This window comes from Frieseomelitta varia, unplaced genomic scaffold (genome assembly GCF_011392965.1).
Source record: "Frieseomelitta varia isolate USP_RPSP 00005682 unplaced genomic scaffold, Fvar_1.2 scaffold_822, whole genome shotgun sequence".
NCBI classification, from domain to species: domain Eukaryota; kingdom Metazoa; phylum Arthropoda; class Insecta; order Hymenoptera; family Apidae; genus Frieseomelitta; species Frieseomelitta varia.
In genome coordinates, this window is record NW_025110615.1 from 185952 (window position 1) to 200907 (window position 14956).

Here is a 14956-nt window from a genome sequence, read left to right on the forward strand (position 1 = left end):
GTAAAGGGAAATAATCGAAAACTGGATTAGCAACTTAAGTTGCGTTCAAATTCATAATCGCAATACAAGATTTTAATAAAGCACAATTTATTTCATCATAGTTTACACATATCACGCTTTTCTTTAATGCTGAAAATGTACATATTTACAAGATGAATATCATCGTCTATAAATGACATATAGTATCATGTAACAATTATTTATAATTCACAGTATACTTGGAGGACTTTCTTAAATAGTTTGCTTGCATTGACATATCAGTAGCGCATTTCTGTGTAAGCCTTGTAATTCGTTAGGATAGCTACTAACTCGTATCTTTTTTTTTTCTTTTTTTTACTTTATATAATTACAAAAGCGAATAATTAAGCATTATTCTTGGGGCAACTATTCGTGTAGAAAAATACGTAAATTTTATCTCCGTTTCGATCGTTTTGTGACAACAGCAGGGGTTGTCAAAAACACTTCGTGGAGCTCGTGCCGATCGATCTCGATTAATCGCTAAATTGTCATAATGATGTCTCGCTGGCGCCAGAACTCTGCGATTGTAGTGGTAAACTTGTTTTATATCCTGTCGACTCTTCCTCTAGTAATGCTATCCGTTGTTTTAGAGATTTTACCTATAAATCAATCATACGTGTAAAAAAAGAAAAAAAAAAATGAAAGATTGTAACTAGTTACAACCACTAAATTTCGACAAGGATGATAAAATGCAACTGCGCAGAATCAGCTCGGTATTGAAAGTACAAGATGGCGACAGTCATATTGCAGAAGCGGCAGCGTGTGGTGTACTGTAAAAATGTCGATCTTACCACAATTTAACATAAAGAGGAAGATACGGAGACTTTTACATAAAATGCCTGGGAAAGCGCTAGGAGAATTCCGATTTTTACCCATATTTTTTGTTATGGGCGGTCTATTAGAATTCGTTATGATAAACTGGCATGTCGGAGAGGTTAACTTTTACAAAACGTATAAAAGAAGAAGAATAGAAGAAGCAGTCGAAAAAAGACTGATGGAAATAAATAGAGAAAATAATGCCCAAATAAATGCGTAAATATCGTTGCAAATAATTAATAGCAAATTAATGAACAAAGTTGGTACTTATAAGTGTTTGCGATAGCAAAGTTTGTAAATACAATGTTGTAACAATGTTTCTTTTTCACAGCTCTTAGTAATGCTTTATACTTTTATGAAGACTGATGTAATTTATGAAGATGCAAAAGGTGTAATTTATGCAAAAGACATGTACAAAGTGTAATAAATTGTTTCACAAATGTATGAACACAAATATCTAGCAATTCTTCTTAATTTCCTTCATATCGCACATCACATTTATGCTTGTTCATACCTGAGCAGCATGTCTTTCCACCATGCCCAACATTTGCTGTTCCAATTTTTTCAATCTGGATTGATACTTTTTCTTAGACTTCTCTAAAGTTTGTACCAGCGCTCTAGAAACAAAGTCGAAACAAGATTATTCAATCTTCCATTAATCTAAATCTTTATTCTTAACTTAATTACCCATTGGCTCTTTTCAAATCGTTGACAAGCTCGGCTGACTGTTGATGTCTTAGTTCAGAATTTTTGTTAACTTTATCTAAAGTGGATACTAATTCTTGTAGACGTTCCTTTAGCCTAGCCTCTCGACCTAAAGCCTCTATTAACTCAGATTCCATGCCCTCGCTTTCGTTATCGCTTAAACCCCGATCCTACGCATAATGTACATATCATTAGCTCTCTTTTTCGGGAGAGATTTTCATTTCAAATAATTATTGCGTTTTTACTTTATTTGTAGCCATAGCCAGCATGGCTTCCGTATCGCTGAGTTGCCCCTGAAGATGCTCAATAGCAGCGTGCTGAGCTGCGATTTGCGTATCACGTGCGTTCAATTTCAACTCTATGGTAGCCCGTTCCTTTTCCAACAGGAAAACCCGTGCCCGCAGCTCTGCCTTGTCCTCTCTCATTGCCATCAATTCCTACGCGATCGTTAAATTGACTACATTTGTTCTTGGAACATGCGAGAATTCGAAGTTAATCATCGCGATGTACGAACCTGCATTAGTACAGCTGTCTCTAAATCTAATTTCCGAGCTTCGGCGAGGGAAATAGTGTTCTTCGAATTTAATGGCTCGACGTGAACGCTTTCTAACTCCACTACAGTCGATCTGACCATGGCTCGTTCTCCTTTCAGTCTACTGATGTGTCTTCTGAGTCGTTGTTCGTCTTCCACACACCAAGCTACCTCAGACCTGAACATGCCAGATCGTTAAAAAAAAAAAAAAAAAAAAAAATTACAAGTTCATCGACGTTTGCAGTGTACTTACTCGTCCGACAAAACTATGCTATCTTCCCACGGCGCGTTTAGAGTATTCATACACTCATTCTCCAATTTATTCAGCACGTGATAGGCTACGTGTTCAGCTGCTCTTCTGTTATCGATCGTGATGCTGTTTCTCTCTGTTGACAGAGCGATCTCGCTTTCTAATAACGCTACCAGGACGTCGTAAGCCTCTATTGCACGATCACTGTAGGAAAGCGCTAATCGTAACGCGGTTGCATTCGACTCGTACTTTCCAACCAGGAGACTCAATCTAAAATGGACAAACACTCATACGTATTTTTCATACATTTGTACAGAAGATGCAAGTAATATAGCGAATTCAAAAATCTAAAATATGGAAATACCTATCACATTGCGCCTTACTCTCGTGCAGAGTCAACGCAAGAACAGCGTTGTTTGCTCGCGCATGTTCCAACCTACTGTTCAACCTTTCCGTTTCCACCTCGAATTGTTTCTCGGATCCATTTAGTTCTTGAAGATTCGAGTGTTCCAAAAGATCTGAGACCAGATGCTCAGCTACCATCGTAGAGCATACCTGTTTAAATAACCAATAAACTATTAAATGGAAATAGGCATATGTATTACATAAAAGACATAACTTTTGTCTTTATAGGTTTTATAAACTTTCAATCCATCAATACCGTAATAATTTTTGTTTTAAAATTTCGATCGATCAATCCTTTTCTTAGATAGACCCAGATCCTTTACCATTTCTCGTACGATACTAACAGACGTTCTAGTATTTAGAAACGGGATTATATTCGATTGCTCTGAACGAACGTATTCACCAGAAAACAGAAAGCACGAACAACGAGCGACGATAACGTACCCCCAGGTTGGTAATATCGGGTCCTGTGATGTGCCTCTCGTCGGTTCTCCTGAGTCTTACCCTCTCGGCTATTTTAAGAACCGGAGCTTCCTCCCTCGTTACGTTCTTTGTCGGCGGTGTCTGCAGGGGTGGCAAGAGTGGCGAGCAAGGTGCACTCAAAGGTTCCGGCGAACTGGTGTTGCCTCTTGTCTGCGGAAATCAAAGGAGCACGAGGAAAACATTACAGTCAGAAGGGTTGATAAATATTTTTGTGAAAGTGTTGGCTGATCAAAGGCTGGCCAAAGCACCCGGGGTAACGGTGCAAAAAATTCGTTCGACATTCAACGGTTCGTTCCAAAGTGGGGAGGAGAGAGTGCATTTCGGGTGCGTCGAGATGAAAAGAACGATCTCCTTTTCACGGACGGAAACTGCTCGAGTCTTTCTTTCTTTCTTTCTTTTTTTCTTTTTTTTTTTTTTTTGCGAAACTGTATCGCCACGTAACACCGTTTCTTTAGATCGTAGAGTATCGTGACCGTATCGAGGGTGCGTGTACGATGAAACACGTCACAATGCGAGGTCAAAATGTGCTACCCACTCCTCTACGAGGTGACTCGCTGCCAGCCTGTTGCCTCTGATTGCCAGCCTGATTCTTGAAATTCACCAATTGAGCCTGCAAGCTTGCGATCTCCGCTCGGAGGGCTGTGACCTCTTCTTGCAGCGCTGCCACGGCCACGCTTTGGCACGAGGCCGCCTGCTGCGTCGGCTCCGGTGTTGGTAACGCCGCCGGACTGTCTAACTGCTCTCTCCCATTCTGCCGATGAAAACAATTACTTGTGATCGACCTATCTACAATATCACGCTTACCGAACGATTACGAGGATTCGTCGAAGCAAAGAAACTTCCGAAACTCGACCTCGTATGATAAATTGCAAAGTTTTCAAGTTCTCTGCGCCTCGCTTGCAGAGTTTCGAACGCATTTCTGGGATTTTCGAGGCGATTGTTCGTCGAAGCAGCTCGTGATCGTTTCACAGATATACCTCGGCAGTGCGTGGCTCGATGTCCTCGCAGCAGCTGGAATCCGCATCGCCGAGTGTACGATCCCCGTCACCCTGAATGTCACCTCCGCCTTCGCTCTCCTCGACCGGGTTCGTGATCGATCCTTCCGCGTCTCTGCTCGTCTCGATTTCTACATTGACGCAGAAAAACATGAAAAGAATTACGCGACTTCGACTCGAGCGTCCAAGACATTAAACGACATGTCCTCTTCAAAATGAAAATTTTCTATTTCACTTTCAGTTTAATTACATTGTCGACCGATACCTACAAAATCACTCTTCCGTTTTTTGGAACATTTATTCTTTAGACTGACGTCCATCGATCGAGACAGGACCGAGCTGCCTTAAATCTCTCTTTAATAAAACACATTTCTAATGAAGCACATTGTGCGAAAATTAAATCTCTCTTTAATAAAACACATTTCTAATAAAACACATTGTGCGAAACAGATGCACATTATGGCATAGATGCATCGATCAAGTTCACAACGAAAACGGAGACTCTAGCTTCCAAAAATAATAAAAGATTCTCTATTCGCGAGAGAGGGGGACGGGGGGTTTTTGCAAGAGGGTTCGCAGCGGGAGGAACGCGTTGAAACATCAAACAGCCTCGGTCGATAAATCTCTCAGTCGGAAGGGGGCAGAGGTGCCCAGATTTACGGAATCGGTCCTCTCTCTTACCAGACTCATCCTCCTCGGCAATTACAGTAGCCCGATGCCTCTCGAGCTGCCTGCCGAGCTCGGCGATCACGGAATGCAACTCGGTCAGCCTCTCCTCGTGTCTCGCAGCTTGCTGCTCTGCTCTCTGTTCCGCTCGTGCGGCCTGCACCTCCGCGCGGACCAGAGCCGCCTCGGTCGCCTCCCTGGCTCGTGTCGCCGCCAACAGCCTTGAATTCAGCTCCGCGACCTCGGACCGCAACGATGATAGCGCGGCCGCGTGCAGCTGTAACAGAGCCGGCGATCCTTCGATCAATCTATTCATTCGTCTTTCCGATTTTCCTGTTCGAAAGTTTGTTCGAGGGCGTGTTACGAGGTTGGAAACTGAGCGTTTGAAAAGAGGATGGGATTGCCAGCGTGTATAGGACTTGCGAAAATGCTCGAGCATTTCTGGACACATTTCATGAATATGTTATACTTTGAAATTTCACTAGCGCAATTAGAAGTGCATGTACATTTTTTTTGTATGTAGAATGTACATGAAATTCTAGAAATGTATATAGAAGTTATAAATATTCGTAGAAATTGTAAAAGTATTAATTATATTAAGAAACGTCAATATTCACTGGCTAGTAAGCATACAGTCGCTGTATAGTAGAACGAGTGACGATGTGTCAGCCAGTAGGATACATTTTCTAAAGCACTCAATGCTTTATGTAATGCTTTATGTAATGCAATAATTTAGATAATTTTAATTATGTCTATTAAAAAAAAATAGATGGATGATATGCAATCTGAAATTGAAATCTGAGTAAATATACGTGGATGAACTAATATCAAAAGGTTTCAAGATTTATTTAGAAAAAAAAAAATAAATTTAAAAATCGATGCTTAAAATAATAGATTCTTAATGTTTTATTTCAAAACTTCTTATCGATTACTTTTTTAAAAATATTTTATGAAAAATAGTGAATCGATAAAAATCTCAAGGAGACTCGATCAGGATTAATAGCTACAAGACTGACATTTTAATTTGAAAGTTTCCACGTTTCTGATCTCGTGACGCAACCAATCTCGGTCATGGTTCTATTTGCAAGATAAACGCGTAAATTCCTTCATAGATTGCAGACTATATTTTGGAAGGCTACCGTGTGATAGTCTTTAATCAATCTCTTGCATCGATCAACCTTGCTTGTCCTGGTTACGACGAATTGCAATATATTACGCAATTCTGATGAATCTTAGTCAAGGAAACAATTACTTGATTAACTTTACGTTTCATCGAGGTCAACCATGCAATCATTCGCCACGCAATTAACTCAATCAAATACACGAGAAATCATTCTTGGCAATCGTTCAGAGTGAGCAACAAAATTCTATTTCCAATTACCAGAAAACCTGCACCAAAGAATCAAAACATGAATTCATTTAGTTGGTATATAGAAAGACGAGAAATCATTCTTGGCAATCGTTCAGAGTGAGCAACAAAAATTCTATTTCCAATTACCAGAAAACCTGCACCAAAGAATCAAAACATGAATTCATTTACATTTAGTTGGTATATAGAAAGACGTGATACAATTCAACTTGATACACGGTAAAAGAAAGTAGCTAATGTACGAGAAATTTAAAAAAAAGAAAAAATGAAACAAAAAATCACAAATTGGTCATTTCCAACCACTCCGTTACCATCAGTATTAATTTCAAACTTAATTTCTGATTTTTAACCACATGCGCTGGCAACTGATTGCGGACCATAACGAACGACCAAGCCATATACTCGTCGCTTTCTTTTCGAACTCGTCGGTACGATATCGCTGGATAGAAATTATTGAGAAGTAGTAAATTTATTATTTGTTTTGCCTATTTTGTTTTACTTAAATATACTTAAAACTGAGAAAATGTTGCAATTTTGGGCGTGGCACGTCATTCCAACGCAAGAGGTTTGGATAGGTTTGGGTTAGATTTGGATTAAGTTTGGATAGGTTTGGGTTAGGTTTTACTTACGATACACTTGTAATTAGTCTCTTGAAAAAAACAGTAATGACGTACACGCGTTTATCTAGAAACAAACTTGGAAGTGTACCAAATTACTGCCCTCTCAGAAGAAAAATGTATTTGAGACATTTTTCTAAATAGTTTCGATGATAATTGCATTTATAGATCAACCCATTGCGCTGGCAACTGATTGCGGACCATAACGAGCGACCAAGCCGTATATAATAACTCGTCGCTTTGTTTTTCAACTCGTCGGTACGATATCGCTGGATAGAAATTATTGAGAAGTAGTAAATTTATTATTTGTTTTGCCTATTTTGTTTTACTTAAATATACTTAAAACTGAGAAAATGTTGCAATTTTGGGCGTGGCACGTCATTCCAACGCAAGAGGTTTGGATAGGTTTGGGTTAGATTTGGATTAAGTTTGGATAGGTTTGGGTTAGGTTTTACTTACGATACACTTGCAATTAGTCTCTTGAAAAAAATAGTAATGACGTACACGCGTCTATCTAGAAACAAACTTGGAAGTGTACCAAATTACTGCCCTCTCAGAAGAAAAATGTATTTGAGACATTTTTCTAAATAGTTTCGATGATAATTGCATTTATAGATCAAGCCATTGCGCTGGTAACTGATTGCGGACCATAACGAGCGACCAAGCCGTATATGATAACTCGTCGCTTTGTTTTTTCAACTCGTCGGTACGATATCGCTGGATAGAAATTATTGAGAAGTAGTAAATTTATTATTTGTTTTGCCTATTTTGTTTTCCTCAGAACTGAGAAAATATTACAATTTTGGAACAAACAATTCCCGACGTGCGTGGCACGTCATTCCAGGGCAAGAGGTTGAAACGAAGCATCGGCTCGAAAAACCTCGTCGAAGAGCGGAAACATCGAATCGTCGCGATGTTTCCGCAAAATAGGCGTCCCAGACGCGATTCTCCTTATCGTCGGGTGGTCCTCATTAATCCCGTCCCGTATTCGCGGCATTTCGAGCGTGAATCTGGCAGAAGAGAAAAATAAAGGAAAGTGGAAAAACGCGTAGGAGTTTGGCGGATATCTGTTTACGCGTGGCATCGTTCATCGCGGAGTGCCCTTCGCGGGGGCAACCGTGCATGACGAACGTTACAAGACGACGAGTCGCTAATGATTCCTGGCTGCACGACAGCGCACGCGATCAAGAGGGAAAGAGGAAAATACCGGATGCGTATAAGAATCGCGGCTCGTAATTACGAAGTATCATTCGAGAGTCGTCCTCTTATCGAGAAAGAGGGAAAGGATCGTGCGTATTCTCGACAACGAGAAGGTAAACTAGTTCGTGTTACCCTCGCGTTTCTCGCGACTTTTCTGCCAGTCCAAACTCATTCTACTTGTCGCGCCGCTTTTTTCTTTCGAAAAAAATTTCGTCAGAAGAAGATAGACTCGCTTGCGATAAATTGGATTTCGCGAAACGATCTAATAAGTTAGCCAATGTTCGAACGTGAAGGTCTAACGGCTTGTTCTTCGACAAGTCCCGTCACTATTTCACGATTCACTACGAAAGAACATTTGAGAAAGTACAAAGCTGCTCGACATTGTTTAGTTCGCGAACACCTGGACAGTTTGAGACTCTTCGCTTAGACGAATCAGATCTTTCGCCATCCATTAATCAGAATTCCAAGTATCGTTCAGCAGCGAAATCGTTCAATGAAAAGGAATTAATACGTAATTTTTCAGAACAGTTCGGGACGTGACAGAAGAAGATGAGATTTCCATTAATCTTGGCGCTGATCCTGGCGGTATTTTGTGCAACGACGATGGCGCAAAGCGACGATTACATCCATTTGCCGGGGAAGAGCTGCGAGGACGCTCCACCTTGCCCCGATGGTCGGCCCTGCGTGATGTCACCGCCTTTGTGCAACGCGGGTACCTGCGGCACAGATCCAGTGCCCACGTGTGGCAAGTTGTGAATGTCGCGGTCTCGTAAGAAACCCATGTCATCCTCGACCAGACCGCTGTTCATCCTGCTCGTTCATCGACTTACGCGTATGTTAATGGACGTCGAGGTAGACGTATGACGTAACCGTGCTGTTACTTGCCAAATAAAGCGATTTCACGCCCTATCGCATCGTACGCTTTCATTTTACCAATTAGGGGTGACTGGCCGGCTCGATTCGAAATTTCGTAGTCGAGGTGGAAAGAAGCCGCTTACCAGCAGCTGGTAAATCGGACTCACTCGCGTAGAATAACGAGCCAGGCTCGCGGCGCACGACTGAAGTCAGAAACGAACGTTCGTGAGTATCGTGTTTTACAGATTTTTCGATCCTACGTGTCTTTCTTCGTATTTTCAACCCCTTGCGCGCTGGAACGACGAGAATATTTGGCCCGAAATTGCAATATTTTCACAGCAAAGCAAATAATAAATTTATTAACTTTTTAGTAATTTTTATTATTTTTCCAGCGACGTACCGACGAATTCAAAAAGAAGACGAATAGTTTTAACGTCACTCGTTATGGTCCGCGAACCAGTTACTAGCGGCGAAAGATTTAAGTTTCTCGCAAACGCAGAACATCTAGCAGGAGTTACGATTCTTTCGCGATCAATTCAAATTACGCAGTGTTTTTTTTTTTTTTATCAATCCTAAATTTTTTCATTAACGCTCAAGGACAATAACTGTTACGAATTATGACGATTTTGCTCGGCAATAACAATTATAAGCAACTAAAAATTCTTTTACTTACTGGTGAGCATTAGTTACCAGTGAGTGTGTAGCCATCGTCTTTCATTTCAAGCTGAGCTTTTTGTCAATGATTTTTTTGAAATGAAAAGAAAAAAGAAACTATTAGTACTTTGATTATTAGTAAAAATAATTATTGGTATTTGGTCTGACTAAAATTCGTAAATGACTTCGAAACTTATCACTTATCGAGAGTTTAATCAATGTGACGCGACAATCGACGTAAAAGCAACGTTATTTGTTCGATACGAGACGAGAATCGAGTCGGAGTTGGTTGCAACACGACGAAGCCGCCTTCGTCGTCCCGTGTCGACAAAACGAGCCTGGTCAAGTGAATTCTTCGTGAGCAATGACTCACGAGGCGATTACCAAAGAAGACAGCTTGCACCGGGCTTCTCCCCTTTCTCCTCTTCTCGTGTCGTTTTCGTCGTGCGTGTGTCCCGAGCACGCGCCTCCGTCGAATTTCTCTCCTACCGGCGAGACGTCCACCAACGTAAAACGATACCGGAAATTGCGGTAAAGTGGTGCAAAGCCACTCGTCGGGGGTGAGACCGAGAGGGGCATCGACTTTCTCGACAGTCGAATACCCGATATCCTGCTCCGGAGAGATAGATAGAACAACTTCGCGGCTCGTTCTCGTCCTTGATACGCGAAATTACTTGGAAAACGGCGGCGGCCAAGTCCGCTCGCGACGAGTTTCGTCGATGTGTTTTGTTAAAAGAGTTCGTCGAGGGGCAACTTTGCCTCCTCTCGTCGCTTCGGAGAGTTTACGACGATTATGGACAATGTTACGAACGATGCACGAGCAATCAAAATACGTACGTTGCAACGATGAAACGAGAGATTATATATACAGGGTGTCCCCTGTATTTAACCTCTTGCGCTGGAATGACAGTGAATTCTTTGTTCCAAATTGCAACATTTTCTTAGTTCTAAAGTATTATTATATTCAAATGAAAGGCAGAACAAATGATAAGTTTATTACTTGCAATACATTTGTGCAAGTAATATCTATGTATACTTGCGATACACTTGCAGTTAGTCTCTTGAAAAAAATAGTGAATGACCTACACGCGCGTCTATCTAGAAACAAACTTGGAAGTGTAACCAAATTACTGCTACTCTCGGAAGAAAAATGCATTTGAGACATTTTTCTGAATGGTTTCGATGATAATTGCATTTATGAATTAACCAATTGCGCTAGGCAACCGATTGCGGACCGTAACGAATGACCGAACCGTATACAATGATTCGTCGCTTTCTTTCCGAAACTCGTCGGTATATCACTGGATTTTCAGAAATTATTGAGAAGTAGTAAATTTATTATTACAGTTAAATATACTTAGAACTGAGAATATACTTAATATACTATAAACTAGTATAAATTAAACTAATATAAAATATAGGGTTATACTTAAATATACTTGGAACTGAGAAAATATAGGGTTATACTTAAATATACTTAGAACTTAGAGAAAATATCATAATTTTGGAACGAAAAATTCTGGACGTGCGTGGCACGTCATTCCAACGCAAGAGGTTAAGATATCTACTAGAAAAAAAAACGCAGATTAAGAAGTTTAAAACCAATTTCGCTAATAGTTTTAGTTGATAATTCATCTTTCTCAGCAGGAGAGCTAAGAAAGTGTGCCAACGCTCATGGCCGATGTAGTACGTCGCACACGAGGAGGCGAAGAGTACGTTCAAAACGTATGCAAACGAGATGTCGCGCGTCGATAGACCTGTTCGATTCGATGAAATCGACAGACAGATCCTGGCTCGCCTTTTCCTCTGAAAGCCAGTGTTTCACTCGCCTTTCTCTCGGCCGTGTTTGCCTTGAAATTTATCGTCTGTTTGCTTTCAAAACCGAAATCCTCCGGGACAAAAGGGTGGCACCTGTTGGCCACGCGCTCTTGTCTCGCTTTTCTTCTCACCGGCAGCCCCCACGAGATCCTCAGTTACGCGATGAAGCATCGCCCGTCTGCAGACTCATTGTCAGATCTAAAGAGGAGATGCGAAAAGCCTCTGGGCGATTAATTTCTCGTTTTCTCGATCAAAACGGAGAGCCAGAAGATTGCTGCTCTCCGTCGAGCAAAAGAACGTCAGAGATCGGTGAATTCTTGTGTTTGTTTCGCGCAAGAGAAAAAACTTAATGATCAAGTGAAGATCAAGCAATTAAATAATTATTAATTATTATGTAATATATCATCAATCATTACGCAAGTAAAATAAGTTCCTTTTTTTCCGGATGTAAAAAATGATTGATACGTTAGAGAAGACTCGTTACAAATCGGAGACGCAAAATATAGTGAGATTCTACGATGCAACAGCAGAGTTATAGAAATATAGAAATCTGAAGTTAATTGTATTTTGTATTGAAATCGGCGAGTTAAGTATTTCGATAATCGTCCAGTTATCATTGATGTTTCAAACTTTAAGGTGTTGAGAATCTAAACTTAATTAACTAAATTAAGTAAATTAACTAATAAACTAAAATATTAAAATATTATATAAATTAATAATAAACTAAATTATTAAAACGAAAGGCTGATCTCGTTTCTCGTTATGAATGTTGTGAAATACAGTTGCAACTTCAGAAAACCGAGGGATTTTCACACCGCGTAGAAATTGATATACGTGTAGCTGAACAACCTGATCTCAAGTTCTTAACGAGTATCCTTAATCCTTGCGAGCAACGTGTACTTAAAATCGTTGACAGAAAACATTCTAGGTAATCGGAACATTTTTCGCTGGCCAGTCGCGAGAGAAAACATAAAAACCGATAGTAACTGGACGTGCCGTAAAAGTAAAACAGAAACAGACCGAAGGTCTTAAAAACGTCTCCAAGCGCTAAATTGTCGATGTCCTGTCTGTCCGGCCATCTCACCTCCGTCACAGACGTATTATTTTCCGGTAGAAAGAACTCTTTCGCCGGTGAACACGCGTCATGCTCCGCCGCATCATCCTGATGAAATTCCAGGCTCCGTTTCGATCCGCCAACTGAATGATTCAGTCCTCTCTGCAGAGAAAACTCGACTCGAATCGAGCCGAGATGAAATCGTGAACGAATGTTTACGAAATAATCGTAAGCGAACGTTCGAACGGATCATTTAACGCTCTTGCGCTGGAACGACGTGCCACGCACGTCGAGAATTTTTCCAAAATTGCAATATTTCCTCAGTTTTAAGTTATATTTAAATGTCACCCAGGTAGAACAAAAAATAAGTTTGTTACTTCTTAATAATTTCTATCCAGTGACATCGTACCGACGAGTTCAAAAAGAAAGCGACAAATTATTGTATACGGTTTGGTCACTCGTTATGGTCCGCAAGAGATTAACCACTTGCGCTGTAATGACGTGCCACGCACGTCGAGAATTCTTTTGTCCCAAAATTGCATATATTTTCTCAGTTTATTTTAAGTATATTTGCGTAAAACAAAATAGGCAAAACAAATAATAAATTTACTACTTCTCAATAATTTCTATCCAGCGATATCGTACCGACGAGTTAAGAAAAAAGCGACGAATTATTGTGTACGGTTCGGTCACTCGTTATGGTCCGCGAAACCAGTTGCCAGCGCAAGGGGTTAAAGTTGCAAAAGCGACTATTTTCCCGCGTTTTTATCGATCTAGACAGGTCTGGATAAAAGAGAGAGAGAGAGAGAGAGAAGTCAATCGCACGGCAATAGAACGAAACCGGACGGTCGCTGCAAAAAGACTAGTCTTTTCAGTGAAAAACTCGCGTTTCTTCGTCGACGCGAGCATGATAGTAATTCCATGTTCGTTGTTGCGAGCAACGCCACGGGCAAATAATCGAATTTTATCGAATTGCGTGCACGCTCGTTGTGTAAAATATGCCACGTTCCACTGAACGTGCAATAATTTTGTTAGCGTGCTGAAATTGCAATAATTTCGTTAGCGACGCATCGTGTGTTAAAAGCCTGTCCGACCTGTCGGAGAGAAAGCCGTAATTCTGATTGTCTTTTATTTATTTAATTCTTTTTCCCTAAATGCGATGTTATATACATACAAGTCACGCAGTCGAATGTAATTTAATTTTTTCAAATGAAAACTAAAGTGGGACGAATAATCAGTCAAAATATTTTTTTGTACTTTTAGTTCAGCTCTTTGATCGCAGCAAAAGTTGCACGAAATTTGACGAAGCTATTAGTTCCTCGACTTCTGTGAATTCTACTCATTCCAAACTATTTTGTTTCAAAATTCAATTTTAAAACTTCAAGCTCAATCATACAAAAAATTTATTTCTAGGATCTTTCTCCCTCCGGTTACTATATAGCGCGTATAGTTCAATAGTCAAACTAAATAGGCGATTTCAGTCTTTTTCACAGAACTCGTCATTTCAATCGTCCGATAAAGTACAGAGCGTTTCGCGTGAAAACGAGGTTCGTCGTTCCGAAGTGAGCTCGTAACGAGATCATCGGCGACCAATAGCTCGTAACGAGATTTTGTCAATGAAAATAGAACATCGTAGTCGGTGATCCGTTAAAGAGGTCAACAAGCAGGTGTTCCCTTTCGAGATCGTAAAATTCCTTGACCAAGCTTCCGGTGACCCCTTTCTTTCTTTTTTCGTCTCTTTGTCCTGTCGTCGAAAGAGATGAGCAGCCTTGTCCGTTTTGATCCACCGGGAGGGGAAGGAGGAGGATGAGGAGGAGGGGTAAGGGAAGACGAACCGGCTAAAGGGTGAGCACACCGTTTCAAACGGTCCTTTTGTGACTGCTGGGACAAAAGAGGTAACCCACAGACACGTCTATTCTCTGGCTCAATGCAAGGACATCGCCAGCAAAATGGCATCTCCGTCTTCTTCCCGTACGTGAAGAGGATCCTTTCAAACGATGATCTCGTTTAGCGCGGGTAACCCGCTTTGTGGCAAACACGGTAAAATTTTCGGAAATTGGCTGAGCGAAAGGGTGCTCGATAACGTTGAAAATTATTGAATACGAATAATGTAATAATATTGGAAATTATTTCGTTCATAATAGATCAGGTTTTGTCGCGGACGACGTGACGTTGAATTCAATTGCGATTGCGACGGCAAGTTTCACACTTATCACACTGGCCTGAGAATGTATAGCGAAGCTTCTCCGAAGTGTAACAATTACGCAGAGATCATTAAAATACTTAAACAGTCAATTATTCGCTATATTAGTACTCTATGGTATTTAAAGGAACTATCTTCAACGTTAATTAGGTGTTAAACACCACTGTACATCTTATATACTAATTCTTTTTTTTTTTTTTTTAGCAAATTTATGTTTCCTTGTAAATAACTTGCAACTTCTACATATATTTCGAAATTTCGAAAGTCAGACAAACTAATCGGAACAGCTCGTATGAAACAAATAAATTGCGTCGTT

The 14956-nt window shown here is 40.5% G+C and overlaps 2 protein-coding genes across 4 annotated transcripts in view; one reads left to right on the top strand and one right to left on the bottom strand.

Annotated features, from left to right (window-relative positions):
• Positions 1 to 70: 70 nt before the first annotated feature.
• LOC122536318 (colorectal mutant cancer protein) overlaps positions 71 to 14956 on the bottom strand; it is a 78222-nt gene continuing 63336 nt past the window's right edge. For 2 of the 3 annotated variants that reach the window (XM_043668608.1, XM_043668609.1), the window contains exons 4-14: positions 4886 to 5147; positions 4187 to 4335; positions 3745 to 3960; positions 3171 to 3359; positions 2686 to 2876; positions 2325 to 2591; positions 2054 to 2249; positions 1785 to 1976; positions 1522 to 1709; positions 1349 to 1451; positions 71 to 617 (exon numbers count right to left, since the gene is read on the bottom strand). In XM_043668608.1, coding sequence (XP_043524543.1) covers positions 507 to 617; positions 1349 to 1451; positions 1522 to 1709; positions 1785 to 1976; positions 2054 to 2249; positions 2325 to 2591; positions 2686 to 2876; positions 3171 to 3359; positions 3745 to 3960; positions 4187 to 4335; positions 4886 to 5147 — 2064 coding nt within the window. In that variant the 3' untranslated portion in view covers positions 71 to 506. The remainder of the gene's footprint in view (positions 618 to 1348; positions 1452 to 1521; positions 1710 to 1784; positions 1977 to 2053; positions 2250 to 2324; positions 2592 to 2685; positions 2877 to 3170; positions 3360 to 3744; positions 3961 to 4186; positions 4336 to 4885; positions 5148 to 14956) is intronic. The other variant, XM_043668610.1, reaches the window with a different exon arrangement.
• On the top strand, positions 693 to 1288 carry LOC122536320 (small integral membrane protein 4). The gene is given in 3 exon segments (XM_043668612.1): positions 693 to 720; positions 723 to 1050; positions 1166 to 1288. Coding segments are annotated over 3 exon segments (348 nt in total). The 5' UTR covers positions 693 to 707; the 3' UTR covers positions 1173 to 1288.